At 46.2% G+C, this 20189-nt stretch overlaps 1 protein-coding gene across 6 annotated transcripts; it reads right to left on the reverse strand.

The window, feature by feature from the left end:
* Positions 1 to 67: 67 nt before the first annotated feature.
* On the reverse strand, positions 68 to 19907 carry LOC108099354 (PH and SEC7 domain-containing protein). 6 transcript variants are annotated; one of them, XM_017202838.2, is made up of 15 exons: positions 19189 to 19907; positions 9121 to 9187; positions 8992 to 9045; positions 7970 to 8790; positions 6782 to 7909; positions 5417 to 5612; positions 4531 to 4996; positions 4085 to 4471; positions 3865 to 4028; positions 3707 to 3804; positions 3375 to 3650; positions 3172 to 3309; positions 2896 to 3110; positions 1191 to 1303; positions 68 to 1114 (listed from the first exon to the last, which is right to left on the reverse strand). In XM_017202838.2, exons 1-14 carry the CDS (start codon positions 19324 to 19326, stop codon positions 1282 to 1284), a joined length of 4170 nt encoding a protein of 1389 aa, XP_017058327.1. In that variant the 5' UTR covers positions 19327 to 19907; the 3' UTR covers positions 68 to 1114; positions 1191 to 1281. The 6 variants fall into 6 exon arrangements, with proteins under 6 accessions (XP_017058327.1, XP_017058328.1, XP_017058325.1 ...); XM_017202839.2 differs by adding an exon at positions 6006 to 6266 and having other exon boundaries at positions 4531 to 5612; XM_017202836.2 differs by having other exon boundaries at positions 4531 to 5612.
* Positions 19908 to 20189: the final 282 nt, after the last annotated feature.

Below are 20189 nucleotides of genomic sequence, written 5' to 3' on the forward strand. Positions count from 1 at the left end.
CTAAACAAATATACAATATGCATACATTTAGGCGCTTGGTTTGCATTCATGTTGCTTTTCCTTTCAGTTAGTTTGTAGTTTCGAATTTATTGCCGTTTCAGTAGAATTGTTAAAAATTATTATAAACAATGTTATATAATCTGCATTTACATAATTACACAGTACAATAATTATAATATATTCAAAAATATACGATGTATTTAAATTTATTGTTTCCTTCTCTCTCTCTATTCCGTAATCGATATCAATTTCATATTCTAGCTACATGGACATGTCGCGTAATCAACCGATAATTGTTTAAATAAATATATTGATCCGTACATAATATTGGAGTAAGTGTGCCTACACAGATAATGTGATAATGTAACGCATGATGCCAAAAACAAGTCGTACATGGTATAGTGGTAATTGCTTAGGTTAATGCTCTTGTCCTCTCGTTCATTGTTCATTGTGTTATTGTTATTTCTGCCGATGATCTCCATCTTTTGGTTGCGTAGAGATATTGTTCAATAATTTATAATTTATTTTTATCATTTATAATGATAGCATAGGTAATGATGTAAGTATTGTTTATCAACTCGTGTAATAATAAGTCTATGTGTTTAAGCAGTTTCCATTTTCGATCCTAACAGCCGTCCAGCAGAATCTTTGGCGATGCGAATGCGAACGATAAATCAAATTCGAATCGAGAAGATTGCGTGGCTTTGAATCAAGTGAAACCGATTTCGGGAGACCTCTTTCGGGTAAGTAGCTTATTTACTTATGAAATCGAATGCTCGGATTCGAGATGATCCTTGTGATTGCCGAGATAATGCCAAAATCTTCTGATGGACGACCTTCAAACGTAAAACCCTCCTTCCTTAATTATCGTACTGGTAGTCTAATTGTCTCAAACGATCTCCCCTCTAACTTAAAGGGCACAAATTCCGAATTTCTCGAGTGGCAGGCACGGCGCAGCCGCAACGCTTGGGTGTAAGTGGGTGGTGAGTGAATGGTGCTGGGTGTGCGATTGGTGTGTGTGGTGTGGTGTGGCTCGGTAGATCTATCTGTGTTTCCGGCGCTGGCAGCCTGGCATTACGGAGTATTCTATTCAAATTCGTTCACTCGCCTGCTTCTGTGGTGGGGAGAGAAAAGATAGTTACATGCTTGAGTCGAATCGCTGACAATTGCAATCTGGGCGTGGCACTTACCAATGGCCAAGAGGCGGGGACTGTGGTGAAGGTGTGTGTGTTGGTATGCGAGTTTGGAAATGATCGAAATCAAGAGCGAAACAAAACGTAATTATTTCTTTTTCTTCTCTTTTCTGCAAGTGTAGAACGGTAAGCGAGGTTAGCAGATGTGATTGGAATCGAAAAGGGGGAAACGGGGTGTCAGATGGTGGATATTTGTTTGGGGTTCGCACTAAGCCAAGCTAGACACTGAGGAGTTAACGATTAACATTGAGATTTGGCCTCGGCCTGCTCACATTTAAGACAGGTGATCGGATCAGTACGGGTCAGGGCATTTACAAGGAGCACCTCCTGGCCGGATCACTAGCCTCCGGAGTGGTGCTTCGTGTGCTGTGGCTGGTGCTAAATCTTGGCAAGAGACTAGGGTGGCTAATGGCTTTTCGATTGGATCAAGTGCCGCCAGAGTGGGCTGCAGCAGCAGAAGACATCGAACCATCTGTAAGATTCAAGAATTCTCCATTTGGGTCTTGCTTTTCACTGTTGACGTGGAACGAGGAACGTGGCAACGCAATTTAAATCGCAAACTGGGTAACGGAATGGCAACGAGTAACGGCAACTGCTGTGGGTTCACCTAGGGTTCGGGGTCACCAAATGGCGTCGGGTTAGCATGAGTCTATATGGTGGTACATCGGTACATAGCCAGCAATTAGTGTGGGGTGTGGATGTGATGAGTCCAGAGCTTAATTGATTCTTCCGCCTACTTAAAATTGTATCTCTAACTTCTGGTGAAGTGTGCGGTTCGGTAAAACTTGTATAATATACTATTTTCGTGAGTATGTTGGTTGCATGTATATTTAGAACGCCACTAGCTTAGGTTTGCTTCTAATGAACCACATTTGTGTTTTCTACATTTCTTCGTTCAACTTTGTTTCTAAATATATTTTCGCTTTGTATATATGTAACGCCAAAACTTTGGATTGCTACAAGTGCTACAAAAAACTGTTTCCTATAGTTAACTATTCCAATCTTGACTTCAAATCGTTTTGGTTTCTAAATTCCTAGTTATCGATTACGAATTGTTCATAGAGTTTTCACAGCATGTTGTTGTGTGGTTGTGGTTGCTTCCAAAATAAAACCATTATTCACATAAGAACTAATTACATTAGGGTCTCCATCTCCTCGTGGTTTTAATTGCCTACGCGCAACACTTAAGTCTGGATTCAGTTATTGTTATACGTATCGTAGTTAAAACTATGCAAAATTAAAGCTTGTACTTGTTGGGATGTGGCAACATGATTGGATCGGTGCGAAAAGCAAAACCAACGAAACGAAACAAAACACGAAATATATTTACACAGAGAAAGGATTAGATTAAAACAGTGACAGCACAGTAATGCCAGCAACACAACAAAACACCGCAGCAAACAGAGTCCCAGAACAGCTTGCGCCAGGCCGCATAGGTCGACACCGAGAACCGGGGCACTCTGCGGATCGAACAACACAACGTTTAAAGAATAAAAGGGAAAGCTGAACACAAAACAACAACGAAAGCGGAAAAATACAGGGAACACAGCAGGGGATACAAAAGGAACATAACGAATGGATCGGAGCGATCGCTTAAACCACACAAGCTGAGAAAACTCCCATCACGCGTCAGCCAATGTCCTGCTGCACATTGCCGGAGGACGAGGAGCTGCTGCCGCTGGGGCGTTGCTGCTGACTGTACCTGTTCGTTGGCTGTTGCTGCTGATCCTTCTGCTGCTCCTTGTGGTTAATACTTTGCGGCGTGGGTGGCGGGCAGGCGGCGGTGCCCACTGGGAATGTGTCGGCTTCCTCCTCGAGCGTCGCTGAAGACGGCTGCTGCGCCTGCAGCTCCAGCTGCTGCTGATCCGCCAGCATCTTGGCGCTCAGGATGCTCACATAGGTGCGGTAGCGTCGCAGCTTAAAAACACAGCGGATGTTAAGTTATAAGCTCGCCTTATTTTGCATTATTAATACTTACCTCGTACTGCAGGTAGCTCTCCTTCTCCTTGTAGTTCTGCAGAGGCAAGCCCTTGCTGGGAATCGGACCCTTTTTGTGTTCGTTGAGCTCCTGGTCTAATTGGGCCAACTGAACCTCGTGGGACTCCAGCTGCTCTTTCTGCAATAAAGATGAATGTAATAAAATAAAAGTAGACACGGCGCAACTATATCCTTTCTACTCACCAGCAGCAGCTTGGACTGTTTGCTAGGCAGGAGTGGCCGCTGGAATCGCTTCTGGCTTCCCACGCCGCCCTCGAGCGGTGGCGCTGAGATGGCGGCACACACATAGTTGATGGTCTCCACCCAGGATTGCAGCTCCTTGGAATCGCTTGTCTGGAACAGATATTCGGCCTGGTCGGCCGTCTGCAGACGGAACACATGTTGCTTCTTGGTGTAGTCGTTGGCCTTGGTGGCCAGTGCGTGATGTATGCGTATTGCATTGTGCAGATTGTCGGACATCTGAATTTGGCGTTTGTTAGTAAGTTTAAGATATGCGTAAGGGGAGCTATACTCACTTGACTCTTGCGAAAGCCGTGCTCATCCTTATGCAAATACAGCACAAGATCACGCAGCGTGCAGTAAAACATCTTCCAGGAGCGTTTGCCAAAGGGAGCTGCACACGTAAAGATTTGTAAATTAGATATTCCCCTTAACACCTTCTCACATGTTTTACTTTTCTTGAAGCTGCTGTCGTAGCAGCATTTGCGCATCACATAGCCTTTTTTGTACTCCACAGCCGTGGCCAGTTCCGGGGGATCGAGGAAGGGGTTCTGTCCCACGTTGGCCAGCACACTGTTGTTGGCTCTCTGCTGCTGCAGCTCGCCTGCCTCCTCATCTCTGCGAGAAAAAATAACCATTACATTATGTTCACCAAGTAAAGAAGTACAGCTTACAGCGCCCACTCCAGCGGCTTGGTCTTAATTGCCTGGTACAGCGACTTCAGCACATCCTTGGGAAAGTTCTCGCCATCGTTGAGATCCGCCAGGTTGTCCACGAACTCCGCACAGCTCATCTTCCGATTCATGTTCTGGCCGTGCAGATCCGTGTTCAGCAGCATTATGGCACAGGTCAGCGTGTGCACGGCGTCCTGCGAGTTGAAGGTGCCAGGATTGCAGTCGAGGAAGCGCTTGGAGAAGTGCACCAGCACTCGCTCCCGCTCCTGCGTTTCGCCGGACAGCGAGAATTGCTGCAGGAACTCGCGCAGCGCTTGGTCCAGTGACTTCTTCTCGAAGGTGAAATGCTTGAGATACTCATCGGCCACCGCGCGGCTAAAGTCGTTGCTGTGTGGGAATTCTGTTTTAGTTGCGATTCAAATGGGCTATTAACAGTCTCACTAACTTTTTTGCTTAGGTGACGCGACACGTCGCTCTTCTTGAAACCGTCGAGGGAGTACAGTCTTTTGGCCAGGCGAATGGCCGAGGGCATGTCCACCGCCTTCGGCGAGTAGTGGTACGAGTGGAGGGACTCCACATCGCTGCCGTCATCGGACACCGGTGGCGAGGCGTCCCGCAGGCCGACGTTCATCGTGCCCAGCGGCTCCTCCGTCAGCGTGACCACATCCTCCTCGGAGCGGCCGTTGTTGCCACCGCTGCTGCTGCTGTCCAGTCCGCGCACTTGGATGACCACCTTGTGCTCGGACTGCTCCCGATCCCGGTCGCGGTCCCTCTCCCGTTCCCGCTCCCTGTCCCGCTGCTGTTGCTGCTGGGCGCGCAGCTGCTGCTTGAGCTGCTGGCGCTGCAGGGCGGCCGCGTCCGAGACGAGGATGGTGGAGTCCGAGTCACTGGGATCGCTAAGTACCATGCCGCCTAGAATATCGCGAGAACTCAATAAGTTATCGTCGTCTTGGTAGTCGGGACTAGATATATTCGAAATGGCCTCTGAGACGCTCTGATCGTTGTTGCCGCCACCGCCACCGCCACCTCCAGCACCACCACCACCACCACTAAAACCACCGCCGGCACCACTGATTCCTGGGCAGCCAAGCAGACCGGGAATCCCGCTGGGCGGCTGCGCGACCTGGCCGCCCTGCTCCCGCTGCTGCTGGTGCTGCTGCGCGGCAGCCATGGGCCCGTTGCTGCTGCTGCCCAGGCCTAAGGCGCCCTTCGAGCCCGACGACGACATCACCGACGAGGACACCGACGTGGGCGAGGCCGGACTGCCCGCAGCCGATTGCTGGGGCGACGAACTAATGGAACTTGAATGTGAATTTGAATGCGATTGCTGACCGTAGAGTTGCTGCTGCTGCTGCTGCTGTTGTTGCTGCTGCTGCTGCTGGAGATGCTGCTGGTGTTGCTGCTGGAGTTGCTGCTGCTGCTGCTGGAACTGCTGCTCTTGCTGCTGCTGCTGTCGCTGGAGGGCCGCCAACTGGTGAGGCTGGAGTGGGGCATTATAGGTCCACACGATCCGGTCGCGATCCGAAGCCTAGGATTTGCAACAAACCAGAGATTAGTAATACAGAAATAACAAGGATTTTGTTTTGTTTTCTTTTTTTTTATATGCTCTATGGATTTATAGTCAGATCTCGAATTTCCATTTGCCGTTGCCCAATCTCCCAGAGGAGTCCTAAACAATTTTCCGAGTGCCGCAAGCGTTCGGTGTCTGTTCTGTGTGGGTGTCAGAAACTTGGGTGGAATGCAATTGGTTCGTGTGTTGTGGTGTATGTACGTTTTTGGACAAGCGTTTGGTGTCGAGAGCTCTCGTCTTCTACATACAAAACTTTTCCAAGCGCAGGCAACAAATCAAAAGTGGCAAAATCGGAACAGAATCGAAATCAAAAGTCACATTAATCAGCATGCCAACTATGCAAATGGCAACCTTTTTGCATAAAATATAGTTTAATTTGCTGCTGCAGTTCATCGTTCTCGTTGCTGTTGCTGCAGTTGCAGTTGCAAGTGTTGCAGTTGCAAGTGTTGCAGTTGCAGTTGCAGTCGCAGATGTTGCTGGTTCGCTGGTGTTGCTGCTGCAGTTATTGTTGTCGCTGGCGCTGCTGCTGCTGTTGCTGCGGTTGTCGCTCTGCTCACCCTCGTTGTTGTTCGAGGCCAGTGACGAGTTGTTTGCAATTACAGTGACCACCGACTAGAAAGCTCACGGGGGACAATAAATTGCGCATATCAAATCGATTCGAGGAGAGTAGTCAAAGTAGGAAACGGAGAAACAGAGAAACGAGAAAACGAAAAGAAGAAAGAAATCCGAAACAAGAGAGTAAGATAGACAGAGAGTTTAGTAGTAAGTAAGTAAGTTAAGTTAACTAGGAAGGTTTAAAGTAACAAGTGAGCAAGTAAAACAGTGGGTTTGGGTTTAGGTACAGGGATAATTAGATGATTGGATGATATGACTGGCTTACAAAACATTGCAATGGCTAACACACACACACACATACACATATACATGGACAACAGACTACAGAAACCAGTTAACGAAAACCGAGCGAACGAACTCTACGAAAGCGGGATAACTCATCAACTACGAGTGTCGAGTGTTTCGGGGGAGATCTGGCGGAAAATTCGACTGTTCTTTCGGCTATCTCTATCCGGCGGACTATCCTGCGTGGAGTGGGACTACCGGAGTGCCTGGGCCCGGCGGCGCCTCACCTGTGAATCCTCGGAGTCCTGGCGCGTGTCCAGCAGGGTGTTCAGCGAGCTGTTCACGTCCTCGTCGATGTCGATCGGTATCACGGCGGCGATGCCCTCGCGCTGAATCTGCTGCAGGTGGTCCTCGGACTTGCTGGTGCGGAAGCCGGCGGCGTCGCACTTGCGCACCACGTGCCCGTTGTGCCGGCGCACCACCACTGCTCCGGCGCCTGCGCCGCTGCTCGATTCGGGGACGAGGGAACTGGGCTCCGGGCTGGTGGGCACCGAGTTGGCCGTCTCCTTGTCGATTAGCGGCGTGGAGAGCGAGATCGGCGAGGTTGGCACTGAAAAGGAGGTCTCGTCCAGGCCCAGTCCGCCCGCCTCGCTCTTGACCGTCGTGGACGAGGATCCCGAACCGGAGCGTCCGGCGCAGTCGACTGCGTCCCGGTTCCGCTGCTGCTGCCGCGTGGCGGTCCGCTGCTTCAGGGCCCGCAATCTCTGCTTGGCCGAACCGGAGCCCAGGGAATTGGTCGAGTAGTCCTCGTCGCCGGCGTCGTTCTCCTCCTCGTCGTACGCACCATCATCGTCGTCGTCGTCATCGTCCACCAGGCACTGCCGATCGCTATCGTCCTCGTCGCCCCGACCCAGTCCGCTCTGATAGGTCTCGATGTTGGTGATGTCGTAGTGCGTCTGGTCCTCCTCGCGTTCCTCCTCCACCCCCACCTCCTCCTGCTCCTCCAGCTCGTCCTCGTTTTGGTAGTACTCGTAACGCTGCTGCTGCTGCTGGCGATAGCGATGCTGCTGCTGGCGCTGGCGCTGCTGCTTGTTGTCCTCCTCCAGGACGACCTCGCCCTCCTCGTCCCGCTCCAGCTCCTCGCACATCAGCAGGGTGTCGTTGGTCAGCGAGTCCTTGCGGTTGTAGCTGTTGTTGATGCTGTCCCGCTGCTGTTGCTGCTGGTGAGGCTGCTGCTGCTGCTGCTGCTTCCTCAGGAGCTTCGCCTCGCGCTTCACCGAATCCGAACTGGTGTTCGTGGGCGAGTCCACCGAGGAGGAGGACGTGGGCGAGGACTCGCCGGAGGCACGCGGTGCGAGGGCGCCGTTCAACCGCGAGTTGACCAGGCGACTGGGCGAGTCTCGGAGACTGTCCACCTGGAATGAGTTTAGTTTAGTTACGATATTCCGAAATGGCGGAGAGGGATGATAGCTAACCTTTTTGGCCTGGGCGGGCAGGAGATTGCTGGTCTGCGGTGTCCGGGACAGGTTGAGGATCAGGTCGCCGGTCATCATGTAAGCCTCAAAGCGTGGCGCCTTCGCCGGCTGCGGTGGCGCCGAGTTCGGTTCCGGTTCCCGCTCCTGCTCGCGCTCCGTGAACCGCTGCCTGGTCACCGGGCTGCCGCTGTAGCTGTTCGAGTGCTGCAGCGACTGCGGCGGCAGCTGGGCGGCATGCCCGTTCCCGTTTCCATTCCCGTTTCCGTTCCCCATCGACGCCTTCGTGGGGATCTGCGAGGGGCGTGGACGCTTGTTCTGCGGCGAGTGGAGAACGGGCACGGGCTTGGGCACGGCGCTCTTGGCCAGCGCCTGTGGAATGCGTGAGGGGCGGAAGGTCGGCGAGGTGGCCTCCACACTGCCGGTGGGCGATGTGGGTCCCATTATGCCCGTGCTCGAGGTGGTGATGCTCGTCTCCACCACCTTGATCTTCGTGGAGCTGGCCGAGGAGTTGCGACTGTGGCTGTGGCTCTGGCTGTGGCTGTGGGTGTGCGTGTGAGTGGCGGTGGCGGTGGTCGTGGTCGTGGTGGATCCACTCGCCAGCAGCGGCGACGAGTTCTGGCGCAGCGAGGGCAAGTGCGTGGGCGACTTGTAGCGCAGTCCGCTCTGAGGGGGCGTGGTCGACGCCCCCTTTGGCCGGTGATTCGGCGAGGAGTTGGCGCTGCTGCTGTGGTAGTCGTAGATGTTCGGCGACTCAATGTCCACATAGTGCGGACTCTGCGTGTTGGCCAGCTGCTCTTTGATCCGCGCCTTCAACTTGGGATCTTTTCATAAAAAAGGAGAATATAAATTTCAGATTTTAGAAGGGTTTTCTTAAGGATGCAAACCGATTCAAATAAGTTATTAAAAAGGTATGTTAAAATCAAAATAAATTATATTAAAGCAGTTTGGTTTGGGTGAGTTTGGTTTTGGTTTGGTTCGAAACCGGTTTGCATCCTTGAAGACTGATATACGATTCCACCTACCTCGCTTCAGCTCCAAGGTCACCAGCTGTTCCGACAGGCGCAGGCATTTGAGAACTGTTTAAAAATATGTTCCGGGTAATTATTTACAGCTTTCTTCGGGCGAATTGCCCTTCCCGCTGGTGGACTCACCTTCCTTCGTTGTGTAGCGATGGACATCCGTTCCGTTGACTTTGAGGATGACATCCCCGGCCTCAACCTGCAAGAGAGCGAAGAAGAAATCCATTTAGCTGGCGAATCACTCACTGGCAGTGCCCCTCGATTATATTGACAACGCAAAGCCTATTGATTTTCCTTCGACTCGGCCTGCCGTTGTTGGTTGTTATTATTATTCGCATGTTAGGCATGGCTAAAACCCCGGCTGTCGGCACTTGTAAACTATTTTTAATTTTCTTCTCGATGGGCCCTCGCAACGCGCGTGGAAATGCGGGAAATGGGAGGGAAAACAGCATGAAATCACAACGTGGGACGACATTGGCGCCTATTTACTTGCTGACGTACGAACGAGCGGAGCAGCTTTTCGGGGTCCGTATCCGGGGTTCGAGTGGTACGTGGAAGTGGAGGTGGATATGGAACCTTCACCTCCGGACGGCACTCATAGATTATTCAATAAATATGCTAGGCATACCTAGCCGGGGGATTTTCGTTCGGATGGATACGCAACACGCGCCCCATGCTTAATGGAAAATGCACAAGAAACTCAACTCAAATTACTTTCATACTATTATTGCATAATTAGTTCCTCGGGCCTCCTGCCTTTGCCTTTGGCCGGGCCTCCATTTTATTATTAATGCACAGGATGGTGGGTGCGTGTGGATGGCATAAAGTTGGCAGTAGGCTTCCTTCTTCGGAGACACTTGACGCGACTTGCGGGCGGCAATTAAAACTAAAAGTCGCACTAATTTATGCTCTCACTTTATCGCTGGCGGAACACTGCGATTTCTGTTTCTGCACAAGCACAAGAGAAGTCTGCAGGGCCAAGAGAGCGAGAAATTTGGGAAAATGTGGGGAAAAATGGGCTAGAAGAGAGCGGAAACATTGTGAACTTTGCAGCGCGAGAGCCCGAGTGCCACATATTGCTGCTCTTGCCGCGGGCGGCGGTGCTATTCAATTAAAATTGTGCTTAAATTAATTGTGCCGCCCAAAAATTTCCGACAAGCTGGGAGGTTACATAACCGGAAAGCAACCCTCTGCAGCTCCTAGGCGAAAAGAAAGTCAAACCCGTAATGCAAATCTGATGTTTCCCCCGTGGGGCGGCATCTGCATAACACGACGGAGGAACCTCCACTTCTGGCCACTTCGGAAACGTGTTTGCCGCCTTTGATAACAAGCCGCGATTAATGGCTTACAGCGCCGAGGAAACTCTCCCAGATTCGATTAGGCACTTCAGCCAACAGACGCAGACAACATCCAACCAGCAACAACCAACAGACAACAAACAACAGACAACAGCAGGTGCACACAGCTATGCGCATGCAAAAATTGCTTTTGCATTTCACTTTCACGCTCCGAAGGGGAGCAGCGTACGATAGCTACAAGATACGCTGACAGTGGAGCCCGTGCAACTCAAACTCCATGCAGTCACAGGCCTCCACAAGTTAAGAGGGCTTAGAAGGTTCTTCATAAGCAGGCTCGCCTGTGCACTGAAATTTAGATAGTGGGCCCCCTGGGGCCAGAGTTGTTGAGTCGGGCAGGCAGTCAAGCTAGTCAAGCAACCAGCAACCAGCAACCAGCAGGCTGCACAGTTAAAAGTTAAATCAATCAGTTACACTCGGCTGACGACGCTCCGTCCCCCGCTCCTCCCTCCTCCCCTCCGGCCCCATCCCACCCGCAACCCCTTGACCTGTGTCGCATGTGACCCCGCTCCTCGGGTGCAACGATGGCTGCTCAAATTGAAATTGGTTCGAATTGATTTGTTTTCACATCCAACGACACCAATGACAATTGCACCGAGAGCTTCTCCTGCACTTCCTGCGCCCCCTACCCATTCCCATTCCCATGCCGCTCGGATTTTGTCTGGTCGGCACTCTTGTTTGTTATCCGCAATGTCATACCCCTATTCCCAGGGAAAACAAAGTCAACTGGGCGTTGAAGATACGACCACAAGAGGATAAGCTGCACTTTGGGGGAGAAAAACAAACCATCGCAGTGGTTGTTCCGCAATGGGATGTCGGGGTATTAAAGTAGCAGAGGGTACCTTACAATTTACGTTCCCTTATACCAATACCTTTTATTTCATCTGAGTAACCTTCATATTCAGCTGCAAGAATTTTCTTTTTATATGACGCTAAGGAATTTCTTTTAAATTAAGTGTATGTATCAATTAAGCTTTAAAAAGGGTTTACTGTGAAACAAGTGTTTATGGGAATCACCTTCGAGAATCTGAACACGAGACTAATGCAGTTGGAGAAAAGCTTATCGGGAAATTCCTGATTCCAAATAATCGCTTGTGAGCCCCTAAGGCTGATAATGCCAGTTCGAAATACTTTAAGCATTCACGTCACATTCGGCTTTCAATTACCGAGTACTTGAAGCCCCAATTAATGCCAAGTGAACAATGGCTCTTTTTTGGGGGTCTCCTCGTGTGTGTTTTGATTTTGGTTCAATGACGCTTTATTGACATGAACTAAACCAATATCAATTAACAACAGCAACAACAGCACGCCCACTCTGTGAGCTGTGTGGAGGTAAACAAGGCGATTGATTGATTGTATTAGCGACTGCCGACGACGACCTAGTCAAGTACGGTTCCGTGCACTACCTTCACCGTTATACGGCCGGCTTCATGGGAGCTCTAGGAGCTCTATTGCCGCAGAGTCGTTGACAGACTGCAGTAATAGGAAAACCCACTAACCTCTTTTCGCCGGAGCCCAGAAAATCAATGTTGGGGCAGGCAGGCAGATAAAAGGCAGCCAGCCAGGCAGCCAGTCAGCTTTCACGTGGGCGTCCCGCAAATGACGCACTCAACGGAAAAAATGTTGAGACCCCTAGAAATCCGTAGTCGCAGACCCACAAGTGGCGAGGTGGCCAGAGTGCGCGGATCGAGCCAGACACTTGGACCTGCGGCTCACTCAATCCACCGCCCGTTATTGGACTAATGATTTTGCCACTTCTTCGGCTATTTGCATTCTACACGGCTGCGCTGGCTTTGTTTACTCGCTCTGCCTTTCAGCACGGCACTTAGAGGTACAGGGCTTACATTAGACATCATCACACCCCGTATATTGTACGTGAAATCGGAAAACAGAAGAAAAGCGGTAGGAAAGCGGAAAGTGGGAAATTACACTAATTCTTGTTCGTAATACAGATTCTCCCTAAGCTGAAAGCTAAGCTCATAAATAGATAGTAAATGGTGCTAAATTCCAAAAGAGTTTCTCCTCTGGCTCACACGGGCGACATCTCTCTTCTTGTTTGTTTAATAAACATGTGCAGATCCCCCGAACAATAACAGATCAAATAAATAAGAGAGCACACAAGCCAATACCCACATAGCCCCACACTCGGCCGCTGTTTTATTTATTTTTTATTTCGACGACCTTGCAGGCACATTCATCGTGGATTTCCTTTCATATTTGCACCAAATAAAAAGAGGGGGCAACAAATTAGCATGAATTGGTTTATTTCATTATCATGCTCTGGTGGGTGTTGTGTAATCGCGGGAATCGGAAGTCGGTGAATGGTCTGAATGGCGATGGCGATGGCGATGGTATCGCTACCCCGCTTAGCTAAACAATTCCGGCGATGGGAGTTGTTCGTCGACATCGCCGGAACCCGACCACGGCCCATTATGTTAATAAAGTGCGAACTTTCGTAAAACTATGCCAATGGCTCAACTTGAGATTGTGGATTGAGTGATTCACGCCCTGTCACCATAGATCTCTCTTGCATATATGGAGGTTTGGAAAGAGCTCTGCCCAGTTAGCAAACGTAACCCCTTCTTAATACACTCTCTCTCTTAATTCTGACCAGGTTGTTTGCTCAATTTCTAACTGCCTAATTAAAAAGCTTGCCATCTCAACCAGCACAAATTTCACTGAATTCTTGCCCCACACTTTGTGAGGTCAAGTAATTATATCGTAAGCAAATTTAAGATAACCATAAAAGTAGCTTCAAGTATCTTAAAGATCTTTGAAGCTTTATCTGTTAATTCAATTTGTGTTGAGTGGCTGAGTATCGATTGCGTCACAGGTTATTTTATCGGAAGCTGAAATCCATGGTTCTGCCTCCTTTATTACCTGCTATTAGTTTATGTTTTCTGCCATGTAAATATCGCAAAAATGTGCGCACTTTCTGCGCCGGAAAATCAAAATAGACGGGATGTTTGTGTGTGCCTGTGGAACCGTGGAATTTACGGCTGTTGTGAGAGCGCGGCTCGTGCGGGATTTGCATTTGTGCAAAACGCATAAAAATGAAACTGCAGCAAGAACGAAACCTAGAGACACAAACAACAAATGTTTTTCAAACAAAAAGTAGTGGAATTTGTGAGTTTTATCGGACTCTTGGCTACACTGAGATTATTTAATCACTTTAAGTGAATAAAATACGTATACCGTTTCTGAATTTTGCTGAACCATTGCTGTTCTAAGCCTCATTTTTTACATAACATTTTTTTAATACCCAATTATTCCCATTTAAACATTGTTTCGGCTTATGTTAATTAGTGTGACTAGGCAGTGTTTATTTTTGTTATTGATTTGCATTCGCCTTGGTAGCTACACACATTTGCCTCGGCAAAAATGGCAAATGTGGGCCAGAAAGTCGCAAAAAGGGAAAATAAATGCCCAACTAAAAGGGGGTAGAACAAGCCGGCTAATTGAGCATTCCAAACACAGAAAAAAGCAGGGGAAGGAAACAATGGGGCGAGGTGAGATGAGATGCGATGAGATGGGACGAGAAGTGCCGCCACTCCATTTGTAGGCAGACAGCCGCCAAGTGGCTGCAGCGTCGGACTCGGTCTCGGACTCGGATTCAGATTCCGATTCGGATGCACTGCACCCGCCCGAAATGGTAATGGCTGCTACCTCTGTTGCATTTGCTGCATCTTTAGCAATGCTTGGACGCACACACGAACGAGCGAGTGGGCAAATAAATGAGCGAGCGAGCCAGCGAGCACAAACAACGCCAAATATAAATGCCCGAGATTTAGCGCAAAGTTTACTGCTACCGCTCGCCGCTAAGCTTTCTACAACTACAACACTTTTTGCATGGATCTGAGTCAGGCAGTAAGAAAGTGCTGGCCAACTGGCGGGTTTTTATTCCGAATGGGAAATACAAATGCAAGCCATTTATTTTACAAGTCAGCTTTACATTAAGAATTTAGCTCGAACTATAATGTGACTCAGGTGGAATCGGGTTAAAAAATATAATAAAAAACATAAGTAAATGATCTCTAAATTTCTAGATAATGGGGACATCCCAGAAAGAACTGGGTGATAAAAAATTAAATAATTAAAGGTTAAAGATCCCAGCACTTCTAACCCCATTATTTTGCTTATTTTTATCTGATTTATGAGTGGTAGGGTAGACCTAGATGAATTTGTAATTAATGTTTCTAACAAGCTGCATAATTAGTTTATTTTGCATTTTTTGTTCGATATTTTGTAATTTTTGATGATGAAAATAGGAAAAACTGACTTTCAGAAAAGTGACCACATCCCAGCATTTCTAAATCCATAACTTTGTGAATTTATATCCCAATTATGAGTGGCAATATTTAAAAGCTGTATCATTAGTTTGTTTTCCATTTAGTTTTGTAATTTTTTTTTTGCAAAAAATAGTAAAATGTATGTGCTATTAATTTTTTTGGGGAATACTCAAATAATCAAAATGAATCAAAGTTAAGTGAAGATTTAAGATATTGAAGTGCATATTAGCCTCGATAGCTGAATGCATTTTTGGCATCTCTACAGCGTTGGCTAGCTCGAGTGCCTTATGCACTTATTGTTCTTATTATTTCTTTGAGTGTTGTAGTTGTTGCTGTTCGCTGTGCCGTGGCGTGCAACGAACCGCAGCGGTGGAGCGCACACAGAGTACTCGTACACCTCAGGCCCCCATCTCCATGCCCCCTCCATGTCCACTCCACTTCTTCCTCCGAGCAGCGGGAGAGGTTCCACCCCCAAAGCTCAGACTCAAGAAAAGCCGGGTCGAATGGAACCGCGCTGAGCCGGGCTAAATTTAGTTGGGCTGGGCCTGACTGCCTGCCATCAAGCAGAAAGCAAAAAGCACCAAGAAAACCAACTTAATAAACGCGTGCGCAATTTTTCTACTTTTGTAATTCAATTAAAGCGAGTTTACTCTACTTTTTTGCACTTTTGACTCCCAGTTAACCGAACGAGAGGGGGAAATTTCTTGTACAGAAAGATCCGATTTCAAATTGCTGCCATTTGAATTCCCTATAAGTTAAGATGGTTAAGATATTGAGGTATTTTAAAGATGAATTTCATAGAAACTAATTCAACTATTCGTACAAAAATAAATGACAGTGGAAAGCTAAGAATGACAGCAGAAACATTAGCCATGTACATAGATATATCCGATAAATATTTAAGGTGTTTCCTTCAGATACTTTCAAGACAGATGCTGTCAATTTATGGTAAAACTAAGTCTATCCTCTGAGAGGGCATGAATGCAGAAGATACGACGGTATCCCAATCTCTTGACATTTACTTCTATCTTGCAATTGTAATTGAGTGAATGCTTGTTGTTGGATTGTGCTTTTCAGAGCTTGAAGTTTGCCGACCTGCTCGACTTTGTTTTCTTGTTGTTGTGGGGGCTTCTTGAACGCGTCAACTGTCATTGCCAACAATTTGCCAAAGAAAAAGAAAGAACGCTGATCGGGATCGTAAAAGCAAACATTGCCTTTAAAAAAGGGGAAAATCAATAAATAGCTAAGAGCCAGAGCTTCTTTTCTATTATTTTTTTCGTTCTTTTTGCTGTCTGCGACTTGTCGGTGGCAATTAATTTGTTACTAGCAGCGGGCGGAGCCACGCAACTGGCAAAAGCAACAACAACAGCAGCAACAATGGCCACAAAGACAACAAAAGCGGCAACAGCAAAAAGTCGTTTGTCATTTCCAGTTAACGAGTAATTAAGCATAACGTTAGAATTTTGCAACAACGCCAGTGAGAACAAAAGAAGCTACGAGTTTCGAAGGAGGCGCAAATGACGGCGAAAATGTCTGGCGAGGCATACACATCTGATGTTTTAAGGTTTTAATTTATTTTTTGCCTGTTTCCGATTTTTTGTTTGCCCTAAAAAACGCGCATATTAAATTCCTTTCCTCGAACAGCTGAGAATTAATGCTTTTTGAGGGGCGAGGAAAGAGCAAGTTACTTGGCACCCCAAAAGATTAATGACTTAAAAAACACAAATAATTTCTAAACATAAACAACAAAGTTGTGTATTTGATAGTTGATCATGTGAGGTAAGTGTGGGGTTTGAACCTACATATGTAGGTCTAGTTGTCCCTACAAAATTTATGAGCAATACGAATATAAAAACCACTTTCCAAACTATTCAAACAAACATGCTTTTTATACCCTTTAAAATGTTTGCTTTTTAGAAAGGCCTTCTGAATCGAATTAGAATGAAGTATGAGTACTTTACTCGCCTTCCGCAATTAATGCACAATTTGCCACTTAGTCACTCCAAACGCACAGACTTTTGTCATTGCGCGAGTGTGGAGTATACATCAAGTTGGAGAAGAAGGAAAATAAACAAACGCGAGGCAAATGCATGGCAAACAACAACAAACAGAGAGCAACTGCAGCGAACAGAAGAAAAGCGAAGAAACTGGAAGTGGAAATGGAAAATGGAAAAGCGAAGGGGACAAGAGACAAGCGACGACGTCGTGGACAAACACATGTACATACACTTTGTACACACCCAGTTGAGAGTGTGTATGTTTGTGCATTCATTGAAAAATAAAATTGTACCGCAACCAGAATGACGGCATATAAAAAGTAAAATTAATTGCACCCGAGGGGCCGACGTGTTGGTTACTCATTAGGTTTTCAGATTGGAAGAGGTTGTAAACTTCATAATTTAAAATTCTTTAAAGTTTACAAGTTGTGCTGTAACTGAACAGTTTGTAAATGTTGTCGGTTAAGCACCAAAAACATTTAATGTTATCTCTTAATACTTTCTTATAATAAAAAAAAATTATTAAATGCGCTTGGCAACCGAGTCAAATAATTTATCAAGCAACCTGAGGAGCGTTTTAATAAAAAGTTTTTGGGTAACCGGAGTGCCAAGTGACACTTGCACACCCACTTTATAAGGAGTGTGAGATAGATAGATAGAAGACAAGTCAAACGACCACAAAACAAGACGGGTAACAAAAATAACAACAAGTTGTAAGCGAAAGCGATAAGAAATTGAAAAAGTGCGTGCCGCTGCATCTGTATATAAATATATATTTGTATCTATGTATATATGTCCATGTCAGTTCGTTGCCTGAAGACAATTACCCCGGTGCATTTGAGTGGCTTTTCGTCATACCCGACTGTGTGGAATTACTTAATAATTTCAACAATTTAAAATTCCCAACGCGTTTTTTGCACTCTGCTTTCACGCATTTCGTTTGTTGTTTGTTCGAGTCAAAGTTTTCGGTGTTTTCGGTGGTCGAGCGCATAAATTTAAAAACCAAAGCCGGAGAATTCTGTTTGGGTTTTCGTGCAAGTCGTTTTTTGTTGCCACGTCTGATAATTACAAAGTGTGTCTGAGTCCGTCTGTGTGTTTGCATCGGCATGAGTAAGTTTATTTTTAAAATGTTGTCTTTGCATGGCTTTTTATAGCGCTGCATTTGCATTTTGTCGATTCGTTAACTTTGCTTTGCATTTCTTTTGAATTAGAGTTGCACCGGGAAATAAATAATAATTGAAATTGGCCCCACGTATGTGTAGCCCATTCCTATTCAATATTCGCTGGGTGAGTTCAGCAAACAGTTTCCCAGAAATCTGAGTTGGTAATAGCTACGAAAATGTACTATTTTTAAAAAAAGTGTTGACTAATATACTGAGATTAGATAAGATTACTGCGGGGGAGACATTTTTGAAAAGAATTTCTAGCATCACCTAATTAAAAGTTTAAAACGAGATAAATAACTTCTTTATATTGATATTTTCTTGAGATATTTCAGTTCTCAAAAAGTATTGCCTGCAGAGGTGTTATATCGAAAGCAGCATTTCAAGGGTATTTCCATTGAATTGATAATAAATTGATCTTTACGCGGTAAAAAAAAAAAGAAACAATTGAAAAGCAAATACATTGGAATATCATTTTAAAAATATTTGTCTTACTTTGTCCGCGGTATTTACTTGCTTTTGTTGTCTTTTGCACTCGGCTCTAAACATCTGAGATGCGATGCGATGACAGTAAATAGTAAATAAAAGCAAAACCGGCCAGAAAATTGATACAGTGTCTTTTGTGTGTTTTCCCCGCCCACAGTTATCCCCTTCTCCCATCAATTAAACAACGATGACATCACGGCCGGCAAACAATGATGACACGCCAACGGAGGACTCTCATTTCGCTTTTTGTGGCAGTGCAAATTGAAATGCTTTCACATACGCCAGACAGCTACACAGCCATGGTCATCACCATAAAAAAAGTGGAAAAGTGGAAAATATTCTTATCAACAGACGAGGGGCGGGTCGTTTTGCATACAGTCAAACTTCTAAAACTCGAACTACGATACCAAAATATAACTTATCTTTGTACATAAATATGTAGTGTACTCTTTAAGTAAGATAAAAAATACAACATTTTTGTCATCCGCACTTGAAAGCCAAATTTTATGAACTCAATAGTTCCAATATGACTCTTTATTATTAAAAATTGTACTGTTACTGTTACTATGTTCTAAATCAATATGATAATTATGATATTGATTTATGATAATTTTCGTATAACTACACTATTATTATGAAAAAGTAATAAAAGGAAACTAATTCGACAAAATGTAAAAAAAGTTCAAGTGAAATGCAACACATTCCACAAATTTGTAGGAATTCTAAGGAACTCAAAGAAACTACAAAAATTTTCGGATAATCTAAAGGAAGTTAAATAAGACGTATAATTTAATCTCATTGATCGTTTTGTTTAGGTATGTATTTACATACATATGGCGACTCCTGTCCCAGACGGGAATGACACACAGCACAAAGGAGACAGGATAAAGGAGCCTGCAGTTGTACTCACCGCTCCGCAATCGGCTGCCGGCGAGTTCTCGACGATGTCGTAGATGACATGTGGCGGTCCGGTGGTTCCAAGCAGCGAAAATCCGAAACCGGAATGCTGCTCGCTGCGCCGCAGCACCACTTTTAGCTCCTCGCTCATTCTGCTGGGTCCTTATTCGTCCTGCCCCGATCGGTTTTAATGACCCCTGGCCCTGGGTGAATTCAATCCTCTGCGACCGACACTTTTCTTAGTTGCTTTAATTAATTTCTCGTTTTTTGGGCTTGGCCAACTTCATTTGCACTCAGACTGAGACACTCTCATTTCCACAACACGCACACACACTCACTCACAGCTCACACACACGCACTCACAGATGACGGCTTTAAAAACGAAAAACTCCTTGCCGAATTTGTTTAAACACTAAACATTTTCGCATTTGCTCGCTTCTTTCTTCTTTTCACGCAATTTTCGTTCCACGCAAACTTGTTTAATATTCCCTTCTTCTTCTCGTTTTCTTTCCGTCGGTTTGGTTTCGCCGCCGTTTTGGTGGCACTGCCGCGGTTCGCGGGGGACTCTAGTCGCACATTTTGGGGCGAATTGGGGTGCCAGCTATCGCCGACAAGCGTCCAACTATAGGTCCACTTCGTACGCTGATTAATTGCTTTAATTTCGCACAAAACGAACGAAACGCGCGACCCGCGATGACCGTGGCTTTCTGCCGATTTTTAGGCAATTGAAGGTTCTTAAAAATACCTCCAATAAAAGGTGCTAAAAAATACCGATATGAGCAAAAAAAAAACTGAAGAGATGTGCCCGCTCATCAATGTATGCGCATATTGTTCAACACTGAGGTGCAGCAAAGGCGGACAGTTTAAATTTCACCCCTCACCATAAAAAATTATGTATATTAAAAAAGCAAAATGCCAACATGTGCGAAATTTTTTCCCAAAACTAACCTTACAGAGCCCATAGCTTAACAAATTTGCACTCTTTTACAATGTGACTGGCCTCAAAACATATTT

Source organism: Drosophila ficusphila, unplaced genomic scaffold, assembly GCF_018152265.1.
Source record: "Drosophila ficusphila isolate 14025-0441.05 unplaced genomic scaffold, ASM1815226v1 contig_791, whole genome shotgun sequence".
NCBI lineage: Eukaryota > Metazoa > Arthropoda > Insecta > Diptera > Drosophilidae > Drosophila > Drosophila ficusphila.

Coding starts and splice junctions, on each gene's coding strand:
- LOC108099354 (XM_017202839.2), bottom strand. CDS start 19,326: ATGAGCGAGGAGCTAAAAGTGGTGCTGCGGCGCAGCGAGCAGCATTCC. Junction 4,029..4,084: donor AAGCCGCTGGAGTGGGCGCT/GTAAGCTGTACT, acceptor TTTTTCTCGCAG/AGATGAGGAGGCAGGCGAGC. Junction 3,111..3,171: donor AGAGCTACCTGCAGTACGAG/GTAAGTATTAAT, acceptor TGTGTTTTTAAG/CTGCGACGCTACCGCACCTA.